General features: G+C 33.1%; 1 protein-coding gene across 1 annotated transcript in view; it reads right to left on the bottom strand.

Moving 5' to 3' along the window:
• Positions 1 to 1,939: 1,939 nt before the first annotated feature.
• LOC123549942 (uncharacterized) overlaps positions 1,940 to 24,715 on the bottom strand; it is a 65,563-nt gene continuing 42,787 nt past the window's right edge. Inside the window, exons 3-5 of the mRNA XM_053534885.1 lie at positions 12,388 to 12,689; positions 9,193 to 9,297; positions 1,940 to 3,395 (exon numbers count right to left, since the gene is read on the bottom strand). Coding sequence (XP_053390860.1) covers positions 2,895 to 3,395; positions 9,193 to 9,297; positions 12,388 to 12,689 — 908 coding nt within the window. The 3' untranslated portion in view covers positions 1,940 to 2,894. The remainder of the gene's footprint in view (positions 3,396 to 9,192; positions 9,298 to 12,387; positions 12,690 to 24,715) is intronic.

The raw sequence follows: 24,715 nt of genomic DNA, 5'->3' as shown, positions 1-24,715 counted from the left end.
AAATTTCACGAATATACAGTGAGAAATGCAGCCCTTATTGCATCAAAAGGTTTTATTTGATTCGACCAGGTGACCTCGTTTTTGATCCCAGATGACCCATATTCAAACGTAACCTAGATTTTATAAAGACAAACATTCTGATCAAATGTCATGAAGATAAAGAGAACAATGCAGCCCCTATTGCAAACATAAAGTTTTTCTTTTGTTTGAACAGGTGACCTAGATTTTGACCCCCAGATGACCCATATGACATAGACTTCATTAAGTCAAACATTCTTCTCAAATTTCATGAAGATCCAGTTTAAAGTGCAGCCCATATTGCATACACAAGTTGTTTATTTTACTTGACCTAGTGACCTAGTTTTTGATATCAAACAACCAAGTTTCAAACTTGGCATAAAGATCATCAAGATAAACATTCTGACCTAGTTTCATAAAGATAGGTTTAAAACGTGACCTCTAGAGTGTTAACATGCTTTTCCTTTGATCTGACCGGGTGACCTAGTTTTTGACCCCAAATGACCCAGATTTGAACTTGACCTAGAGGTCATCAAGACAAACATTCTGCAAATTCTCATGAGTTTCAAACTTAATCTGTGGACTCTAGAGTGTTAACAAGATTTTCCTTTGATCTGACCTACTGACCTAGTTGTTGACCCTACATGACACAGTTTCAAACTTGACCTAGAGATCATCAAGACAATCATTCTGACCAAGTTTCATAAAAAGTGGGTCACAACTGTGCCCTCTAGAGTGCTAACAAGGCAAATGTTGACGGACGACGCACGACGACGGACGCCGGACAATGACCGGTCACAATAGTTAACATTGAGCACTTCGTGCTCAGGTGAGCTAAAAATGACTACAGACGAACCTGCCTTAATGGCGACCTATTAAGCAGCCAATCAGCCATTTTCCAACACTGGTTTTATGTTCTAATTTCAACTTGTATAAAGTAGTCGCCTGCTTAATAAGGTTTGATTGTATTCTTAACTTTATGCTTCCAAACAGGCATCAAAATAAAGAACACTAAATAAACAGATATATTACCTCAAAAGCTCAATAATAGTGAGTGCATGAGGTCTAAATTTGACCCTTGCCTGTTTAATACGAATGATGTGAAAATAATACTGTTAACTCCCTTGTTTGGCACTCAATATTTAAAGGATTGTATCAGGAGGAAAAAATAAGTTGAAGCCTATCCTTTTGGTTACACAAGAGCTTTGAAGCTCATGTTGTCTGATGATCATATGTTACTACCAATAGTTATCAAAAACGATAATCTATTAAATGAAAGTATTTCAGAATAATTGGTCAATATAGATTTTAATGTCATTAAGTTTTATTATGACTATGTAAAAAATTCTGAGCAACCAAACAGTTCAACAAAATAATTAACCAAACACTAAGCTTTTTAACGAATATACCATCCTTAACTATTTAACAAAAGTCGACTTACTTTTGATTCCGAAATATTATTCAGCAAATTATATACGTACTTCAAACTACGCACTATTTGACGCCAGTTTAATTTTGAATGATTTGCCCCCTGATGCCAGGTGTCACGAAATGGATTCAAACGGGGATTATGGTGTATAACATGGCTATGCATTTTTATAGACCTAAGCGACTTTTTATATTGTATTTCTTATAGAAAATAGCGTTGGAATAAATTAATATTTTGATTTAAGTGTTTGCCAAGTGATAGGATTTAGAAGTTTAATAAGTAAACAAAAACAATATGATATCCGTACATCAATATAAAATACCGTATAGCGGGTTATTTCTGCGGTCAAAAACTTCTGCGTTTTGGTCCCAAAAATTGTGGAATAAATTTCTGCGTGTTGTATTTCTGCGTTTGCACATAAAAGAAAGAAAGATTTCTGCGTTTTCAATGCAAAAGAGTAGGTATTTCCCCGTATGATGCGTCGCTGTGAGAATTACTAGCGCGTGGAAAACAAAGAAACTAAATTACCGGTATCTGCTGTAAAGAAACTCTGCTTAGAATGAAGATATGTAAGATATAATTACATGTAAATTGAAAATGTATATGTTAGCAAAATGTATAACATGAAAAAAAAATCTGTGGGATTAACAGTTAGGATTTTGTTTGACCATCACACTCAATTATACCATTATCGGTAATTGATAGACGACGGCGGTAATGTCGAATAATTAGTCCATCCCATTGTGAACTTCGGATTACCTCGGGTAACATAGCGTGCAACAAGTTGGTAAAAAAATGCAGATTTTTTGCGGTTTACATTTTTCCTGGATAAAAATTTTGTTGGAAATATTTTTGCGATTATACCGAGAGACAGCAGAAACGGAGAATTATCGCACCCGTAGAAATAGCCCGCTATACAGTACTCGAGAATATTTTGTCTTTATTATGTTTTTATTAACTTGTTTAAAGGATCAAGCTTGATATAATACTAGAACTACCTCATTGAAAGAAATATAATTTCTGCGTTTGAACACTTTTATAAAAAACACTATCTTACTACGATTATATTATTAACTTTTCTATGTCTTTTTGATAATATTCGAATTTACTATGTGTTTATATTTGATTAAGCCGTTTAATTGAAGTCATATTTAAGTTTATTTACATGTAATTAATGTCGGTTGTCCCCGCAATGTTCTAACTATACAACAATAAAATTTGTAAATAAATGATATGGTACCAAGCAAAAATGATAGCAACGTTCGGTTTAACTGTGCCTCTTACAGAGAGCTTATGAAACGAGTAATAATTTAGTCTTTAGATTGTAATTGGATTAAGGATCCTTTAAAAATTTCGTTCCAAGCTTCTTGCAAAACCTCGGTTTCAAAAAAATAATAATAACAATAATAATAATAATAGGCCTCCATGGTCAGATACCATATCATATTTATTTAAAATATGAAACATAGTCACCTCGTTTAACATGATAAAGATCACCGTGAAGAAAGTTATCATTTTGTTCCTGGAAAAGTCTGCGTATAATGATACCAATAACGGACTGGTCAAATCTGTGACAACGTTCTTCATAATCATTTGATAAATCACATCTGTGTTTCAGTTGACTTCCATATGGTGCTATACAGCCTTCGTTTAATGCACATTTCACCCATGCTTGGACAGCAACGAGTGATATACGATCTGCATGAAAGACCAGTGCCGTAGCAAATACCTCATTAAATTGTTTAAAATTGCAGATGTTCTCTTTAAGAAACTGAAATGTTCCCGCCATTGTGTTTTTTATCAGAGTACCAACAGTTTGCTTGTCTGGTGACACTTTATAAAGAATACGGTGTAAAATAGCTTGTTCTATCGCCGTATCCATATCATCTGTTACAAAACGCACGGAAGTATCAACCCACCATACAAAATCATATTCCATCAAAAGAAGCTGAAAATAATTTATCATATATAGGTGTGTGTGTTTAGGGGCGGGGGGGGGGGGGGGGGGCGGTGGCAAAAACGTCTACCATGCACACACATCCCCCCACATACCCCTACCCCCTAGACGTTTTTCATAGGTACCAAATTGTTTGTCAGGGCCAGCTCTTTCAAAATAAAAAATGTTCCCATGAAAAACCTCTTTTAAACTATATATGATTTCACTGTTTCCATGACAACCGTTCATTTTTGGAAAGGACAACCATATAGATGATAATCAGTCATATCTTGGTCAGTTTTGGTTATAAAACAATAAAAATGGTATCAAATAGAGCTAAGACAGGCTTTTAGATTAGTTTTTATATTAATTAACTAATTTGCATATTCATTAATATTAATGAGAATGTTACAAAATGACAAAATTTCATTTGAAATAAATATTTTCTAAGTTTTAAATCAATTTAAATGTACCAAACAGTTTTTGATCTGGTCTTAAAACCTCTCAGTGTTTTTTAAATAGTATTTTGAATTTCTCGTGGTATTTGTTTTACTCCAAAACAGGTATGTTTAGCTAATTTGCATGAAATGAACCACAACCAACGTCTCAGGAAACAAGATACCACTAAACTGAATAAAATGATATCATTAAATCTAATCAATATAATAACGATTATGTGAGCTATATGTTTGGAAATATAGTTTAAACACCTATTTGAAGGAGGAATCAGTATGTAACATACTTTACAAATGCTACGTTACCATCTCAATAACATTGTTTCATCACATCAATCATTTAGAATATATATATATCAGACAGTTTTTATCTGAGCCAATATTTGCTGAAATATTTTTATGAGTCTTTTTTTTATGAGTCTTTCAATCTGAATAATGATCAAATTTTGCTTCTTTTATATAGTTATATTGAAATTCTATGCAGAATGTAAGAAAATGGATGATGAGAACTGATGTTATTGGGAATATAGTTGGATGAAAGGTTACTTATTACAACCATTTTCAAATAAAAATTGGTCAGTTTTATTTGTAATACCTATTTTTCAGTTTCCGTTGATAATTTATTACTTATATACTAAATCTAAGCTCTAAAATTGTTAAAATTTCAGTAAAACATTGTGGTTTCTTTAATTAAATTGAAGTTATCATGGAAACAAAGCCCGTGACATATAAATCTAAATGTAAAATTCAAAAGCGTTGACACTCGTCTATTTAAGGAACACAGCTTTGGCTTTTTATTTGCATTTCAACAATATCAATGAGAATGATAGCAGCATGCAGAACCATTTTTCCATAAAAAAAAATGTCAGACGAGGGGTACTGCTGTAAGTATTGTAAGTATTGTAAGCTGTGAAATTTGTTTAAATCAATGCAAATAACACGAAAATATTACTTACGTTAGAAATAAGATGTTTTAAAGCTACATCAACAAGAAAGATAATTTTATTCAATATTTTGTTATAAGAAATTACGATAAAAAGCTAGATATAAGCTATTTTAAACATCTCTGTTGCCATGGTTACTTTAAACTTTAAGAAAAATAGGGTTCCATGTAAAGTGCTTGGTATTTTACTAATAATATTACCCAAATATTCCATGTTGGTCTTTAACAGAATCTGAAGCCGTCGAAAAAACCCGTTTTCATACATAGTTGTTTGAAAATGAGAGAAAATGCGTTACCATGGAAACACGAGCCCCGCGACATATACATTTTAAGCTTATATTAGAAGCTAACGCGCATACTAGTAAAATTATCAATTATGCAGACTTCTACGGATAACGATGAAACCAAAATACACAGAAAAGTGTTAATTATCTGTATTTTCCTTCTTCTTTCAATATAAAATACCTTTGGAGGGTCATGTACTTGAAACCTGCATAAAAATTGTACTTGAAGGGACAGAGATAAACGAAATTGAGATTGTAGCAGTTAAAACATTAAATTACACGAAATACAAAAAATTGCTGCGGTTCAACTAATTTGAATTTACCCTGGTAACAAGGTAACCTACCTCCTTAAGCCAATGTGAATAAAATGAACCTATGATAAAACAGACATCTCTGAAAACAAGATATAGCTATAACTGAACAACATGATAAAATAAACTGTGATCAATAAGTGATTATTTCAGCTCCATCATATGAAAAGATAGTGTAAATACTTATTTGAAGGAGGAATCCGTTTGTAACATACTTTACACATGTTACGTTACCATTCCAATAGTTTTGTTTTATTGTATCGTTATTTTCTTAGAAAATAGTATAGGAATATCCAGGTATCAAGTTATTAAATACTCTCACTAAACAGTATAGTTCCATACTTCTCAAGCAATGAGATTTTTTCCTTAACGGCGCTTTAAAATACGTAACCACTCTATTTTGTTGTATTTAGAAATATGTAGGAAGGAGCTTGAATCATTGTTATCAATATTATGATATCATTGATTTGTTTAAACTTTAAAGTATTAATTCTAACATGTTTTCCTTGTTTTTGCAAGAAATCATCTGAAACATTCATCACACATTCAATGTTCCTTTTTCATTTTGAATTATTGTATTTATCCGTTTAATTATACTAATATCAGTTTCTTAATAATGTTGTTCTTTTATTTGATGGTTTCATTATTGTTGTGAATATTACATTTTACATCGATTATGTATTTTATGTATATATTCTGTATAGTTATATTAATTATGTACACATCCCTGCAAACATCCATACACTGATCATAGGGTTACAGTTTGGGACTGCCTTTCATGGAAAATGTGTTTTTAATGGATATTTATCTTTGTTTTGTGTAATTGTGAAGTGTATCTATGCAGTCATTTACTTAAGAAATAAAACATTTTGTTTTTGAATTTCAGAGACACATGCATTGTATTGAGATATTTATGCGCTCATTAATAAATTATTCACTGTTCAAAAGCAGCACTGAACAAAAATTAAAAATACAAGATGAAATATACAGGTAGTTTAAGTAATCTTTAGATTTAAACTTATGGAATTGCCTTCTGAACGACACTTGAGTGTTGTTGAAAACATTTTGCAATAGAAATGATACTAGTAATACAATCTTTAAGAAGATCCCTTGGAAGCAAAGAACGCAACCAAGCAAATAAATAGCAGACTCAGTTGGATTAAGTCTGTTTATGAGAGGTAATGAAGTATGAAAAAATCCCTACGCCCCCTAGCCACGGCTTAAGCGGAATTCTGTTTTAGTAAACATGATCAAAAAGGACCAGAAAATCTAACAACATTAAATCCGAGTACCAGGATTCTACAAGTAAGTGCTAAGTTCTCCGTATTCAACAGGTTGAAGTCGAATGACTTCAGACACGAACACGATGTGTTTTTTAATCGTTTTATTCACAGGAATGACTGCACATATCAGCTATGTGATCACATAAATTCATAGATTGATAGTATTGCGTGTTTTATTGAAATTCCATCTAAAATAATAGTTACATGGATGATGCAATATAAAACTTAGGCAATTATTGAAATAACAGAAGAAAAACATTTAAAAAATACCCCTAACAGTTTAAATAAACCAATATGTGATAATTATGACTTCAATTTCTTCTTAAATATCTTTTTATAAAAAAAATGGTAGTGGTAACGTATTTTAAAAAGTGTTACGGAGAAAAAAAATACCACCTGTCTGACAAGTAAAGAAGCATATTGTATTCTTATAGTACAAAATAAACAAGATAGCTGAAACAGCAACGTAACATGTGCAATGTATGGTTCATTTTTATTCCTCCTTCAATTAAGTGTTTACTCTATGTCTGCGAACAATATAGATCACATAAAATTGTTATTTCATTGAAAAAAAATTAATTATATGATTTTGTTCAGTTTTAGTGGTCTCAGATTTAAATTCGTTGTTTGTGGCACTGGTTCATTTTATGCAAATTAGCTAAGCATACCTAGTTTGCAGTAAAACAAATTACCATAAGAGTAACAAAATACTATTTTAGGAAACACTGAGAGAATTTAAGACCAGATCAAAACTGTTTGGTACATTTAAACTGATTTAAAACTTAGAACATATTATTTTTAACAATTTTTGTTTTATTTTTTAACATTCTCATAATATAAAAGAATATGCAAATTAGTTAATTTATATAAAAAGGCCAATGTCTCAGCTCTATTTTGACAACATTTGTATTGTTTCACCAGAAAAACTGACAAAAATATGACTGATTATCATCTATATGATTGTCTTTTCTAAAAATAAATGGTTGCCATGGAAACAGTTAATTCATATACAGTTCAAAAGAGATTTGGACATGGGAACATTGTTTTTATTTTGAAAGAGTTTGTCCTGCCGAACAATTTGGTACCTATAAAAATAGTCTAGGGATGGGGATGCATGGTAGACGTTTTTGACCCCCGTACTAATAACAATACTTAGACTTTACCATTTATCTCTACGCTTGAATTGTTAACTTTAGACCCAGTTATATTGTTCATATGTACTGAGCTCGACATGGACAGGGATTTCAATCCGTGGCGAATTTCCGGATATAAATGTACGTTTAAGGAAACGGTACTATTTTCGAACAATTTATAAAGTCTCACGATTTATTAAAGTGACTAACCTAAACATTTTAGGCGAAATTTCGTTTCTCGCAAATATCCATAAAAAGAGAGTACCCTGAAAGTGACTACTGGTACAAACTTATTGACATAAGGGGTTTTTTTTTGTATTTTTTTGCAAAATATTCTTATAAATAACCAAAAGTATTGTGCAGAAGGTAGTAAACCATTGCATCGCTTTTGAAATAATGCAGAAAATGTACATCCGTCTTGAATTTTTACCAGTGTCAAACTTTATTTTCACCAACTTTATCATTTTTCAGTGTCATATATGCAGTCTTTCTCAACCTTGGTTGAAATGAACATGTGAAATTTCACCAAAACTGTGGGCGAGTAGCTTTAATTTTATGGTACCAGTGTAGTTCCCCCAAACGTTTAATCTGTAGTAAACGTACAGGAAGAATTGATGTTGTGTAGCGCTAAAGAAAGCAATGTTGACCATCTAAATAATAGGTCATATTCAATCCAGAATCTAAATAAAAGAAGTAGAAGAAAAACGTGCACACGTTTATCAATCAAAAAAGTTTGGAAAAGCATTTAGTGTATCGTTTATTTTTTTGTTGTTGTTGCTTTTGTTTTGTTTTGGACATAAAGAACAATGCTTAAATTGTGGTTTAAATACTATGATATATTAATTCAGTTGAAACAGTAAGAGTGCTTTGGTGGCATTATGCTTACGATGTCGGCCGTTAAACCCGTACGTCGTGGGTTATAAACTTTTTCTCTTATTGCGCCACAATTCTGAAGGGAAGATGTCTATGGAATCCCTAGAAACTACGCCCCTTGACTATGTTCGATATTCCTGCACTGGCTACTCACAATAGAAAAAAAATCTTTTAAAGAGTGACACAAGTAGGACTCAAATTAAAAAACTAGAGGTCAAACGTCTGACATATTTCACCACCATGTCCCTCCTAATTCCTAAGAGTGAATATTTAAATTTGATTTTTGACAACTGCGTTCTTTAGATCACTGTTGGTGCCATTAGTTGGTTTTGTTAGGTTTATTTCCATAGGGGCAGGTAATCGACATTATGACAGTGCTAAATTGTTCGTTTTCCGCATTTGCTATAAAAGAAGTATAACATTCACATGCATTTTCTTGACCAAAAAAAAAGTTATAATTATTGACAAACGAAATTAGACATAACACTCTTAAAATGTCCTTATATGACATTTTATTAGATACTCACATTCACAATTATTGGTTTGAAGGAATATGTGCGCAGTGTTCTAACATGCGGCGGATAATCTTCAAAAGGAAACCGTCGAAACTCGCATTTACAGTTTCTCTGTACCTAGAGATAAAAACAATATCCGTCAGTTATGTTTAAAGAGCATTGTATAGCTTCTTTCCAAATAACACATTTCAATACCTATATAATCTGACTAAAAAGAAACTTCGGATAGGTTCTATACATGACGCTTAGCTCAATAGGGAGAGCGCAGATCTATAGATCACGGGGTCGTGAGTTTGATCCCCGGGCGGGGCGTATGTTCTCGGCGACGATTTGATAAAAGACATTGTGTCTGACATCATTCATCCTCCACCTCTGATTCATGTGGGGAAGTTGGCAGTTACTTGCGGATAACAGGTTTGTACTGGTATAGAATCCAAGAACACTGGTTAACTTAACTGTCTGTCGTTATATAACTGAAATACTGTTGAAAAACGGCGTTAAACCCAAAACAAACAAATAAACAAATCAATCAATTAAGAATTAAAAACTTGTTCTTTCCATTCCTATCACTGCTCATCTTGATAGAGATCCCTGAAATACTTCTATTTTTATATTTTACTTACACTACTGGATGCACATGCCATTAAAAGGGTCATGAAATTGGCCTTAATTTTTTCAAACGTTTTTAACAGAGTTTTAATAGGTCACCATTAAAATTCACCCATTACTTCTTACTATTTAATGGGATCTTCATGACCATAGTTTTAATGCCATATATTAAAAAGCCATGAAATAAATATATTAAAACCCTGGTAAAATATACCTTGTTAAAATGACTTTGATGGCCATTAAAAGCTGCTTTAAATAAACCATTAAAATAAATTACATGTAATTGGCTCCTTAAAACTACATGAAAAAATTTAACTGGCATGAAATTAATGTGCCATTAAAAAGTACCCCTTAAATCCACATTAATTAGTAAATACTAATGGGGCCATTAATTTTTTAATACTCTGTTAATGGCCGTTAATTATTAAAAATTGATTAATTGTCTCATTAAATATGTCAGATTCAATTTTAATGAGTTCGTAATATTTTAATGTTATATCAAATTAAGGGCCAGGAAAATTTGCCATCAGAATTAGACATCTTAAGATAATCAACTTCATATTGATATTTGCCGTATTGATTTAAACTATGTATTACTACACATGAATTAGTATCTATACATATGTACTGTTTTGTAAAATACTAGAAGAATATTTGATTTTTCTCTTTTCTCATTATTTTGTAATGTAAACACATGTAACAGCCTCGTACAAACATTTGTCATATTGTATCCTCATTCTGTCATATGTTCATATGAAATGAGAAAATAAATGGATATTGTATTAGTATTGTGTTGTACTGAGAATGGTTTACAGGTACCGGTTTAATAGAACAAGTGACCATGTGGGTAGTTTTAACTATTCAACATTTTTATATTGACAAACTTTCTGACCAAGTTTTTATTGGTACAGACATTAGGCGTCAGGTGTATTCAAAAAGCAACTGTTGATGACAATGTCAGCGCACTATGGGCGATCACAATTTAGCTCTCCTTCAGTACTTTGTGCTCAGGTGCATGCACTTAAACAGCTAAGAGCAAATATTTGAGTGATTGCATCAGAAGTAGCCCCCACCCCCCTCCCCCAAAATCAAGCGTACCACACTCTTTGATTCATGGAAACGAAGAAGCCATTGATCTGCCCATGTCCCAAATGAATTTAAATCAGACTGTAAATCTTCACAATCGTGTGTACTGTTCACTTCTCTATGAACCTTAGTTTCTACTCAAGGATAGGAAAATTTGAAAATCTAAACTGGTCTGAACACATTTTATAATGTAAATTCCTTACCCCACCCACTTTCTTATACAAATGCTGATTATATATTTGGACAGGAAAATCAAAAGCAGAAAAAGTGGCATGCATCAATACGTATTTACCCTTACCAAAATAATGTAGCTTGATGTTATCAAATGAATTAATATGTTTTCATCCGACTTTCATTGAAATAAATCCGATTTTTTGTAGGAACACAATTTGGCAAACATTTGAAAAAAATGGCGTAACTACATCAAGGGAAAATAACTTTAATGCAACTAAATATAACATCATGATATAGTATAGACAATGCGTGCGTAGTATGTATTTATTGTAATTAAAGTCCATTTTAGAACAATATGGGACTGGAATTATAAGCATTCAATGGGACGAGTGCAAGCCAAAAACAAAAACAAAACATTTTGTTTGTGCTTCTGAAAATATACGAATCACATTTTACATAATGCAGGATTTAATGGGCATCAAATTGCTGTTAAGGGCCAATAAGTTTACTCTTAATTGAAATGGTACAGAACCTGAACATTTGGGCATTAAATCAAATTTAAAGGCCATGAATAATCCTATTAAATTCAAAATATACAGAATTTCACTATTTTTTCAAAGCCATTAACTTTTTTAGCTACCAAACTAAATTTTTAACGGCATGATTCATAGTCAAACATGGGTGTTTTAATGGTATTTTAACATGTAACCCATTAATATTGTGAAACCTGTTAAATTAAATGATGCAAGAATTAATGGGGTTAATTAACGGTTTTTCCTATTTTAATGGATATTTTACAGGGTTTTAAACCATGTTTAATGGTATGTGCATCCAGTAGTGTTAGCTGTCAAATTTAACCATACGTACATCGTACGCTTATTTTACAAAACTTCCTTCCTTTATATTTAACATATGAAAGGCCAAAAGATGTCACTTGATAATTTGATTGAAGGTTTGTAACACTTATGATAGTTTTGTTCCTAAAATGCAAAAGGATGGCAAAATAACATTTCGTATGAATTTCATACAATCGTATGAAATTCTTACAATATGTTCACTACTTTTTATTCACGCGTTTCAAAATCCTTCCAGTCTTTATGCATACTTGACATCGGCTTAACATTATGTGTTTATTTATCAAATGTTGGATTGTGCTGACACATATGCATTATAAAGATAATCATATGAATTCAGGTAGAACGTCACTAAACATATTAGGAATTAAAAAAATATTTGTCTAATTTGAAGTTTATTTACTTCTCTTTGCATGCATAATTAGCCATTTATAACACTTAAAGCTGAAATAGATATTTGTAATGATGAGGTTTCATTAATTACCATTTTCGCTTGAGATGAAGTCAGTCCAAGATCGTACACAATGATAACCATATCTTTTTTATACTTTTGATTTGACAGAAATCGTTCATGTAAAGATTTAAAAAGACCTTCGGATTCTCTGTAGTGTGTGTAATCAAATGCCGTTACAAAAACGGGTATTTGGCGTTTTATTTGATGATTAGATTTGTTTGCATCATTTACTATTAGATATTGGTCTGCATCTCCAGATGGGTAGTTTTGTATGATCTTTAGGTTGTCTTCCAATGTTTTGTTTAGCGTCGTTGTGCAAGGTGTACCAAAGTCTGTAAAATATAATATCTTAAGCAAAGCACGTTGGAATAAAATGTGCTATTGTTCAATGAAAACAGACATCATAATATTGATGTAAAGAAATGTTTAAACAAAATCATTTACCCGGTGTTTTGCTTATTCCTGTTGGAAACCTATATAAATGAATGTATGTCGAGCTATTTATGGTAAAACACTATAAAATTGAAAAATGTAAACAACAAACACAAAACGATAGGCTAGAAATGTGTCCATAGTTCATGGATCTGGATCTGACAAATGACTAAACACGTTTGTTCCACCTCTAACTGATTAAATATATCATCATTTTGTTACAATGGAAGTTTGTATTACGTTATCTAAGTATCATTGTATGCTAATAAAAGTTAGAACTAACAAGGAAACGGCTTATAATAGTTTACCTCTAATTATGATCTTGACTATTGATGTAGGATCAAAGTTTTGTTTTGACACATCGTCTTACTGGTGTGAACGATGAGAATTTTTTTTACTTTCCATTTATGTGTATAAAATTTTAAACACAATATAAAGACCGAACAAGAAAAATGAAGGAAAACCTTTTACTTTTTCACCTTTTGGATCCTGGTTTTAAACGGAAACATCACCAAGTAATGGTTAATACTTGTGTCAAGTTGTATGAATATTCGTCCATTTATACAAAAGTTATTGACAACAAATATTGACCACTTAAGGTGTTCTTGACCTTTCAAAAATATTGCCTAGTCATGGTGACAATTTGTGTCTACTTACCTAAATACCCATCCAATCATACAGAAGTAGGCCGGACAGAAAATTATAATAGTACATTTGAATGTGACATTGACCTTCCGTTGTGGTAGGTAACGTGCTTACACGAGACACGTCGACTTTTTACGGTAAATATCTGTGCCAAATTATTTGAAAAAACATGCATGCATAAAAATGTTACAAAATGGATACGGGAATGACCTTAAAATACTGACCTCTAAGTGTAACCTTGAGATTTAAGTTACGGGTACAGATCTTGAACGCAACCCATCTTTTCTAAGATAAATGTGTCTTTTAAATATCCTTATATATATATATATATATATATATATATACTTCCAGATCGAGACCAACATTTTAAAACAATTAACAATTAATGCTAGCTATCGAAAATTTCAATAGTCGAATTAACACTCTTTTGAGAGTGTTTAGCATTTTTGAATGGCCAAAAGCTTGTTATTGTAGAATAAAAGCTCAGACAATACATGAAGTAGCATACAAAAATCAATTCCATTGCAATTAATAACTAACTTCTTACATTTAAAACAAAATGATTTAAATCTTGAGGCATACAAACACTTCAACAAAAACATTTTATTACTTAAAATGTATTATTAATCAGCATATCATTACTAAATGCGGCGTCTATTATGAATATATTTGAGATTTCAAAAGGTAGCTTTGATTACCTATGATCACTGTTTAATCCTGCGGCCTATTTCATGTGTATCAGTAAAGTGAATCATTTTATTGTTCTCGATTTCTTTGACTTGTTTTTTTTCTTTAATGCACATGCTATGTGCTTATGATACTGTCGTATACTAATGTTTAACCAACGAAAATAGAGGACACAGGAGTGTGTTTCATGTTGCATTTATCATACGAGTTGATTATATAATAGATATTATAATTAAATGCGAGACCCTTCTGAGCCTTTTTTTTCATTTAGTCGAAAATATAAGTAGACACGGCGTGGAAAACCTTACCTAAAATAATCGTTTTATCAGATGTTAGATTCATTCATGCCGTATCTTTTATAGAACAAGTCAACTCAATCAACGTTTTCTGTACTTTACACAACCTCAACACCAAAAGTGTTATTTTACTAGTTTTGTACAAGAAATATGGTATGGCTTTGTTTCACTCCCAAAATGTCAGCCATGAGATATGTCGATTATATCAAGTATGTGTACTGTTTATAAAAAGACAAGGATGAATATCCAACATGCAAAGCCACGTTCAAAAAACGCAACCTCTTCAAAACGCAGCCTACAACACCTGGACGCGCACAAGACCGGTACCCACAGACAAAGACAAAGCAAACACAAGAAGATAAAATGAACAAACAACACACAGGGGCACTGCTTTGTGACGGTCAGTGGCAAAACCACTATTTTGGAACTTAAACCAGTTTATGGTGCCTCACTTTTACCCCACCATATTCAAAGGTCACACGACAGTGTAAATAAATGCAGACGGAGCATTAAGAGAAACACCCTCCAGGGCCCAATGAAAAAGACCAGATGACAGATATAAAAACATTCATTCACATGGGGATTTAAAAACTACCTAACTGATCTGTCTGTTCTGCCAGATGAAGTCAAACAGGGAAACGTATCTTCGAACTGAAAAAGGGTTGAAGACTAAACATGCGCTGTGTCTCAAAGCAGTTGGGTCATATTCTTCCATTTTTGTTACATAAGGGACACATTAGAGTCAAAATAATATTTAGCTTTAACATGTTTTAACACCTTTTAACACTCTGAATCAGTCATTTGTGGCATAGGTTAATTCAATAAAGAGACGTGGACAGACAAACGAATATCACCATACAATATATCTTAGTCTCATCGACAAACATAATTGTGGTCAACGGTAAAAAAGCTTTAAAATAAAATAAATCTGTCTTGCTTATTTATTTCATAAGAAACAAATGGAGTAACTTAAATTGAACACATATAACAAACTAGAGGGTCATTTTCAAACTAAAATTTAAAATCCTACATACTGTATCGAGACAATATACTTGGTATTGCTGATTCTGCTCGCAGAGACATACAAAGTTGTTTTTATGTGGAAATTAAACATACTAATTAAAAAAGTATCCCCCCTAAAATCCTAAAATATTTATCGTCAGGCTGTGTAAAAAGTAATGAAATAGATAAGGCAATCGCACTAAATAAACATGTTCAATAGGGTTTTTCTAGCACATCCACACTATCCTTAAAAAAAACATGCACCCAAACTTTAAGATACATAAATCCCCTTCAATATTGTATCGCTAGATGCCGGTGTTGTAAGGCTTCCTGATAATCCAAATAACAAAACTACAGGGCCGGATCAGATATGACTTAGCGTACTGAAGGAGCTAGGCATTAAATTGCTGAAATCATAACCGTTTCTTTTCATAAATCCCTATTATCTGGTGCAAGTCCGCATAACTGGACCAAGGTCAACGTATGTTCGTTCCGTATTTACACTGATGACCCAGCTAATTATCGTACTATCTCTCTCACCTGCATATTACGTAAAACTCTGCAACATATCGTTGCTTCTCGTCTATCCTCAAACTCCAGCAATCACAATATCCTGTATAATTTCAACATGAAAAAAACCCAGCTTAATAACTAATTACATATTGTTCCTAGTAAACACCATCGTCTCCGGCAACCAAAGTGACGTCGTTCTCCTGGACTTTAGTAAAACATTCGTCATAGAACTAATCTCCAGATCACACAACATAAATAAAATGTTCAGATATCAGGTAAATATTGCTTTATTTCTTAAGGAGGCTTTGAAATTTATTAACTGACAGGTTATATATTATGGACACACATGAGAATAAGTTGCTTTTACTTATTTTTACATTCAAACTTGAAAAGCGTTTGTAACAGTGTGCCAGAGATTAGGATATTTAACGGTCTTTAAGTACACATTCTACCGTGGTCAAGATTCCCGACTCAGATATATTTTTAGATCACTTGAGCATGAACTGTTTGAGGTTAGCTATTGTGATCGCTCACCGTCCGGCGTCCGGTGTCCGTCCGTCCACACTTTTCTTCAGATGGCATCTTCTTTGAAACTTCTAGTCAGGGGCCGTATCCATAAAGCATCCTAAGTATAAGTATAAGAAATTGATTATTTACTTAAGTATTACTTAGATAAAAAATTTATTTTACTTAAGTATATTTGTTATTTATAAAACAACTTAAGTAATTCTTAGCTAAAATTAAACTTAGGTATGTAAGAAATTCTTAAGTAAACATATTTCGTTCAGCCTAAGTTTTTATGATATTTACAGCTTAAAACAGGATAATCCGCATCTAAATATAGTAACGGAAGTACCTGCCTGTCTTTATTTAGTAACAGAAGGAGGTCTTTTTTAAACAAAAAAAAGCTGCATTAATCTGCATTGTGTACATTCTGCAACTCATTAAAGACTTTTAATTATGTTTGATTGTCAGAATATGTGTGCTTTACAGTTGACTAGCATATTGTCACTGTTATCGCGTCCGTAGTGGCAAAAATCCGACTCGGAGATTGGAAATTTGGACGTTATTTTTTCACATTATTTCAGTGAAAATCTATTTTAAATAAAATAAAATCAGAATTCAGTTTTGAATGGTGATTGGAATAAGTGGCAAATGTGTGAGTATAACTGATATATTATGCAAATTCATACCCCCATCCCACTCGAATTATTATATCAGACTGTAATCTGAAAATGTTTAATTTCTCCCCAAATTGTGAAAAATATCTCAACACCCTGCGCGCCCTAGTACAAATGATAAGACGTTTCTAAAGAGACAGCGCGACAATTTTTGACTAATGCTTCCAAGAAACCTGCTCTCTTTGTACCTGTTACTATATTCTTACTGATTTTGGCTTATCGGGGTCGCTTATTTTATTATTCTGCATGGTGTTAAATAGTTTTCATCCCTCTAACACATGCTAGACAATGACAATCCAAAACTTATAATGCTATCATTAACGTTAATTTGTCTAATTATTATGAAAATTGACTGCCATTTCAATTGTATATCAATTTTAGCCCTCCTACTACCTCTGGATCCACCCTTATAAACTGTGACAAAGTCTGAAACCAAACAAACTATATAATAGTTTCAAGTGACTGTCACAATACCAATTATTAAATACCAAAAAATGTAATGTAGTCACTGTCCCAACATTGGGTGTCAATTTCACTGGTAATTTAAATTGGACTAGGGCTCAAACCCGGTATCTTGTGGTGGCGTTCTGATATTCTATCGAATGAGTCAACAGACCATGTACTCATTGTGAATCATGTCTGAAACCGTGACATGATTTATACGCTAATTTTAATTTTATATTGGCATGTGACATACCCCTCCTCCATGTCCCACCATCATTTTACAAAATTGTTAATCTTCCTGTAACTACTTTCTTGTTTTAATCCCTTCTTTCTTTATTTGGTCATGTCCAAAGAATTTTCCTCAATGTTTTGTTTATTAGTTCTCCTCCTTTTTACACAGACAGCTCCCCTCCTATAGTTTTGTACTGCATCAACTACATGTGATTATTTCACTGGAAATGCAGTGTAAAGTATAGCTGAATAAAACAAAGGAAACAAACAGGGAAGAGTTTGTCCTTTTAACTATAAAGTAGATTCTGGAACTGCAGAAGATAAGGGTTTGGGCAGACACATATACAGTCCCCATCCAATTGTATTTGTATGTATGGTACATGTATAACAGTTAGATGATCTCTTACTCAACTTCTTATACATATTATGTGAGGAAAAAAATAATAACGCTTTTTGTGGACTTTAATACTATACAGTCCATCAGAGCATTTCCTTTAGAATTTCATTTAGTTTATTATCAACTGAATTAAATATAGCTTTCAAGTTTGTAAAAAAATAACACATGATATTGTGTTTATTTTCTGATACCATTTTTCCTCATATATTTTCAAATTTTTTGATCACATAGTACACATTAGTGTCAACTTGTTAAATGACTTTCTGACTACACAGCAAGTCATTTGAATATCTAAACTTGATACTGTAATTAGTTATTACATGACATCAAAAATAAGTTTTCACACATTTCAAGTTTTAACTTTGGCTCAGAGAACATGTGTTGAGTACATGGACAAGTGATATATGATTATAAGGAGTCATATGAAATATGTCATAGAAAAATGTCTGTCATACTTCATTTCTATTCTAACTTTTTTTCTGAAAATAGTCTTCTTCCAAAGCCTGAATGCATTTAGTATTTAGTAGGCTATATATTACATACTTTAATACAGTACGTAGCATCATTTATTATTACATGACCGTTTATATAAATCGCTGGTCCATAGTGTGTGCTGTTTATCGGTCCATATTCAAGACATGATTTCTTAGCTAGTAAGTCAAACTGTTGAAAAGTAATCTGTGAAAATTAATTTCTCGTGTCAAACAATACAACACTTATTGAATGGCTTTAAAACCAGTCATTAGTCAAAATTATTGACCCTCAGTCCTATGGACATTGGTCAATAGTTTTGACTATTGACCGGTAAGCCATTCAATAAGTGCATACCATGACATCACTTTAATTCTTCTTCAATAATTATGAATTAGAAATATATCTCAATAACATATCATGCTAGCAATGAAGGATATCTAATAATACTTTGGATCATGAATATTGTCCACTTCTTTTGTGCAGTAAAATTGGGATTAGTCTGATTTCTAGTTAGCATACAGCTGGCAGCAAGTACAGTGTGCACATTATTTATGACAGTGCCTGGATGATGATTGCAGTATTCTTTATGGCTGTGTGCATTTATAAGAATTATTTTAGTGCAAATAAACAAATAAATAAAATAATAGTATTACAGTATTTTAATTAGGAAATGTCTAGTAACTGTTGTGCAGACTGAATTTAGGTACATTACCCCTTCACAACTCCTTGTACAGATTTGAACATAATTAGATTCTTCATGTAGAAACTTTTCATATAGAAAAATAAACTTCAAACAAGAGCTGTCACTAATGGTGACAAATGCCCCCGCAGCGCCTTGACCTTTGACCTGGTGACTTTGACCTTTGACCTGGTGACCCAAAAGTCAATGTGCACTGAATAAGTACTATCAGCATGTGAAGTTTGAATGTCCTGGGTGCAGTGGTTCGCGAGTAAAAAGCCTTCATGCAAAAAGTTAACATTGGCCCCTGTGACCTTGACCTTTGATCTGGTGACCCCAATGTCAGTAGGGATCGTGTACTCAATAAGTACTATCAGCATGTGAAGTTTGAAGGTCCTGGGTGTAGTGGTTTGTGAGTAAAGTGCCTTCATGCAAAACGTTAACGTTGTGACGAACGAACTAACGAACGGATGGACAGCTGAAAACTAATATGCCTCCCTTCGGGGGCATAAAAATGAATTAGCATGATTTTTGATTGAATTTCAAAATATTTAAGGTCCCTGCATCTTGAATCTTTTTAAAGACTTACTAATTAGAGTAAGGTTCAAATCAATAGACTGTCACCCAGCTTTCCACAAAAAAAATGAATAAAAAGTATGAACTCCAAAGAAACATGTATGAGCATTTTGATACAAAATATTTGAATAAAATAATGCTCTGCAATGAGACTATTTTAGTCCATAAATACCAAAATGTTTCTATTTGCTGCAACTGCAGTATATACTTTTCACAAGTATTCTATTACATAGTTTTTGTCACTTTATCAGGGACTGACAAATATTTATGTTTAAACAAGGAAAATTGCTTTTACTACAGGACAATAATTAAAAGAATATCATTTCATACAGGTTAAAAGTTAATATAAGCCGCGCCATGAGAAAACCAACATAGTGGGTTTGCGACCAGCATGGATACAGACCAGTCTGCGCATCTGCGCAGTCTGGTCAGGATCCATGCTGTTCGCTTTCAAAGTCTATTGCAATTAGAGAAACCGTTAGCAAACAGCATGGATCCTTACCAGACTGGGCGGATGCGCAGGCTGGTCTGGATCCATGCTGATCGCAAAACCACTATGTTCGTTTTCTCATGGCGCGGCTCATTTTATATGAGCTAACCAGAAATAAAAAAACAACTAAAAATGAAATTGATGGTTTCTAAGCATGTTGTTTTTCATATGAAGAAGCTGGTTTGAACATAATTTGTTTGATTTAGTTTGTATGGAAGGCCACACCATGCTTACTACGAAATCTTTCCGTGCATACCAAATGGAAAATGCCATAATTATATCTTAAATCAATGCTTATTGCTAAAATGGTAAAGCCAAATGTTAAAGACATGCTTATTGTCAAATTCTTTATATTAATGGGTAAAAGATCTGTATCCTTATATGTGTAGCTTTTATAATAAATGTACGGAAAGCATTATGCTTACTGCTGAATGCAAAAATGTAATGCTTACTTCTACATATTTAATTTCAAATACCGACTGTCAAGTGAGAAGTTTTAAATTATGGCTGGTAGATGATCTCTATTGTGTTAAGGTCACTAGGTTTCCCGAACAAAACTGTAATTTTCGGTCGTAAACATAGGTTCATGTTCGTAAACTAAGGTTCACACTCGTAAACTTAGAATAATGACCGAAATTTATAGTTCAATCGAGAAACCTAGTTTATTGATCGTAAAACATGCGCTCAAGAGCGTAAACTATGGCTTACGCCCATTATCCTACATGTATATTTTTGCTCGAAAATATAGGTTGGTATTCAGTAACCCTTGTTTTTTGACCAAGAAAGTAATTATTTGATAATATGCTTGCCTTGAACCATAGTTTACGGACATGAACCTATGTTTACGAGCATGAACCTATGTTTATGGCTGTGGACTTGGGTTTATGAGCATGAACCATAGTTTACGAACGTGAACCTAGGTTTACGTTCCATAAACTAGGTTTCTCCAACAAAACTATGATTTTCGGTCGTTATCCTATGTTCCCAAGCGTAATAATAAATGTACGGAATGATTTATGCTTACAGCTGAATGCAAAAATGTAATGCTTACTGCTAAATATTTAATTTCAAATACCGACTGTCAAGTGAGAAGTTTTAAATGATGGCTGGTAGATGATGTCTATTGTGTTTGGGTCACTAGGTTTCTCGAACAAAACTGTGATTTTCGGTCGTTAACATAGGTTCATGTTCGTAAACCATAGACTATGAGCATGAACCATAGTTTACGGACATGAACCTATGTTTACGAGCGAGAACCTATGTTTATGACTGTGAACTTGGGTTTATGAGCATGAACCATAGTTTACAAACGTGAACCTAGGTTGTTTTCGGTTGTTATCCTATGTTCCCAAGCGTGAACCTATGTTAACTGTCGTTAACCCATATTCACGGTGGTAACCCAAGTTCACGCTCGTTAACATAGGTTCACGCTTGTAAACATAGATGACCGTTAACATAGGATAACGACAGAAATTTGTTGTTCAAGCGAGAAACTTAGTTTTATCAAACGTAAATTATGGTTACGGTCAATATATTAGGATGATAAAATCCACTATGATTTTCGGGCATGAACATGGGTTTACGGATGTGTACCTACGTTTACGGATGTGAACCTATGTTTACGATGATTAACCATAATTTATGGACGTTAACCTATGTTTACCAACATGAACCTATGTTTACGACCTTGAACTTGGATATATGAGCGTGAACCTAGATTTACGTTCGGTAAACTAGGTTTCTGAAACAAAACTATGATTTTCAGTCGTAAACATAGGTTCACGTTCGTAAACTATGGTTCACGCTCATGATCCAAGGTTCATGCCTATGGCACGCCAATTGTCCAATAATTACGTGAACCAAGGTTCACGGTCGAAAAACTAGGATTAACAATAAAAAAACTAGGTTTTTCGAATGTAAAACCAGGTTTTACGAATACTAACCTATATTTTCGAGCAAAACATAAGATGACGGGCGTAAACCATAGTTTATGCTCGTGAACCCAGATTTACGTTCGATAAGCTTGGCTTCCCGATTGAAATATGAATTTTGGCCGTCATCCAAAGTTCACGAGCGTAGACCTCTGTCTACGGACGTAAACTTGGGTTCACAAGCGTAAACCATAGTTTACGAAAGTGAACCTATGTTAATGACCGTAAACTTGGGTTTACGACCGTGAACATGGGTTAACGATCGTAAACATAGGTTCACGCTTATGGCGAGCCAATTGTCCAATAATTACCCAGGTTTACGTTAAAAAAACTAGGATTTACGATCGATAAACTAGGATATTCGAACGTAAAATCAGGTTTTTCGAATACTTACCTATATTTTCGAGCGAAAACATAAGATGACGGGCGTAAACTATAGTTTACTCTCGTAAACCCAGGTTTACGTTAGATAAACTAGGTTTCTTGATTGAACTGTGAATTTCGCTCGTTATCTTAAGTTCATGAGCGTGAACCTATATTTACGGGCGTAAACCTTGGTGCACGAGCGAAAACCATATTTTATGAACGTGAACCTATGTTAACGACCGTGAACTTGGGTTTACGACTGTGAACATGGGTTTACAACCGTAAACATAGTTTCACGCTCGTGACAGGATAACGGCCGGAAATCATAGTTTTGTTCAAGAAACCTAGTTTACCGAACGTAAACCTAGGTTCACGTTTGTTAACTATGGTTCACGGTCTTAAACATAAGATTTTCTCGTTCGTAAACATAGGTTCACATCCGTAAACTATAATAATTGTTCACGGCAAGCTAATTATCACATACTTACGTTATTGGTCGGAAACCTGGTTTATCGACTGTTAATCTTAGCTTTTCGACCGTGAACCTGGGTTCACCTAATTATTGGACGATTGGCGTGCCATACACGCTCGTGAACATAGGATAACGACCGAAAATTATAGTTTTGTTCGAGAAACCTAGTTTATCGAGGGTAAACCTAGGTTCACGTTTGTAAACTGTGGTTCACGCTCGTTAACCCAAGTTCACGGTCGTAGACATAGGTTCTCGCTCGTAAACATAGGTTCACGTCCGTAAACTACGGTTCACGGCAAGCCAATTATCCAATTATTACGTTTTTGGTCGAAAAACTAGGATTCTCGAATATTAACCTGTATTTTCGAGTGAAAAAATATAAAAACGGGTGTAAACCTTAGTTTACGCTCTTGAACACATGTTTACGTTCTTTAAACTAGGTTTTCGATTAAGCAAGAACCGATGTTTACCGTCGTGAACCTGGGTTAAACATAGTTCTGTTCAAAAATCCTAGTTTATCGAACGTAAACATAGGTTTACGCTCGTATACCAGACACCTAGCTAATTCTATAAACAAATGTGTAACCAGTTGCTGCTGTTGAAACAGCATGTGCCGCAAAGCTGATAAGTGTGTTGTTTGGGAAACTCCATATTGATATACTATTGTTTAAGTGTAAGAAACAAAAATAGAAATAAACTTACTTTTGATAGTTCAAAGTCTTGCAAGTCACGGTAGAAAATCCTTCATCTGTTCATGTAGAGTCTACTTTCTGTTTCAATTTGAATATATTTGATCAGACAGAAGGGTCAATTGCCGAGATAAAGCAACTGAAAACTTCGGTTATTTTTACATAATCGGTACGTCACTAATATTGTTTTAGATAAACATTTATGACACTTTTGAATTGATTATGTACCTGAAGCTGAGAAGGCTAAATCATATATATATCCCAAATAAAACAAAGAAATGTTTCTATGCAGAAACTATGTCAACTTTGACATTTCAGAATAAGTTCTTTCCCTTGGTCCAGTTTATAAATAGCTTTTATTGTGGACGAAAACATAAAAAAAAAAACAACATTAATTTCAGACAGATACAACATGCACAATTATGTTTAAAGTGCTTTTATCTGAAAAACTACAATTGAATCGTACTCACGACGCCATCTTGTTTTCTGATTTAAGAAATTTCTTAAAAGATAAGACAGGATGGTAGGTGAGTTAACTTTAAGCAAAAAAAAAAATGACCCTACTTAAGTCATTTCTTACGTATCTTAAGTTTAAGATGTTTTATGAATAGAACTTAAGATTTTGACTAAGACTTAAGCTGAAGTCAAAACTTATACTTAAGATGCTTTATGAATACGGCCCCAGAACTGCATCTTACTTACATGTAGCATCATTGCATTGTCCTCTGTCAAATTTGTTCAAAATATTTAGCTTGATAGCTAAAAATAGAAAGCCTTTAAATGAATTATTCTGATGAAACGCTTGATGGACCTTGGTGAAGCTTTGTCTGTAGCATCATTTTGGGTTTTCCTA

Source organism: Mercenaria mercenaria, unplaced genomic scaffold (genome assembly GCF_021730395.1).
Source record: "Mercenaria mercenaria strain notata unplaced genomic scaffold, MADL_Memer_1 contig_4234, whole genome shotgun sequence".
Classification (NCBI taxonomy): Eukaryota; Metazoa; Mollusca; class Bivalvia; order Venerida; family Veneridae; genus Mercenaria; species Mercenaria mercenaria.
The sequence above is the reverse complement of the archived record's forward strand: the minus strand, read 5'-3'. Positions and strand labels throughout refer to the sequence as shown.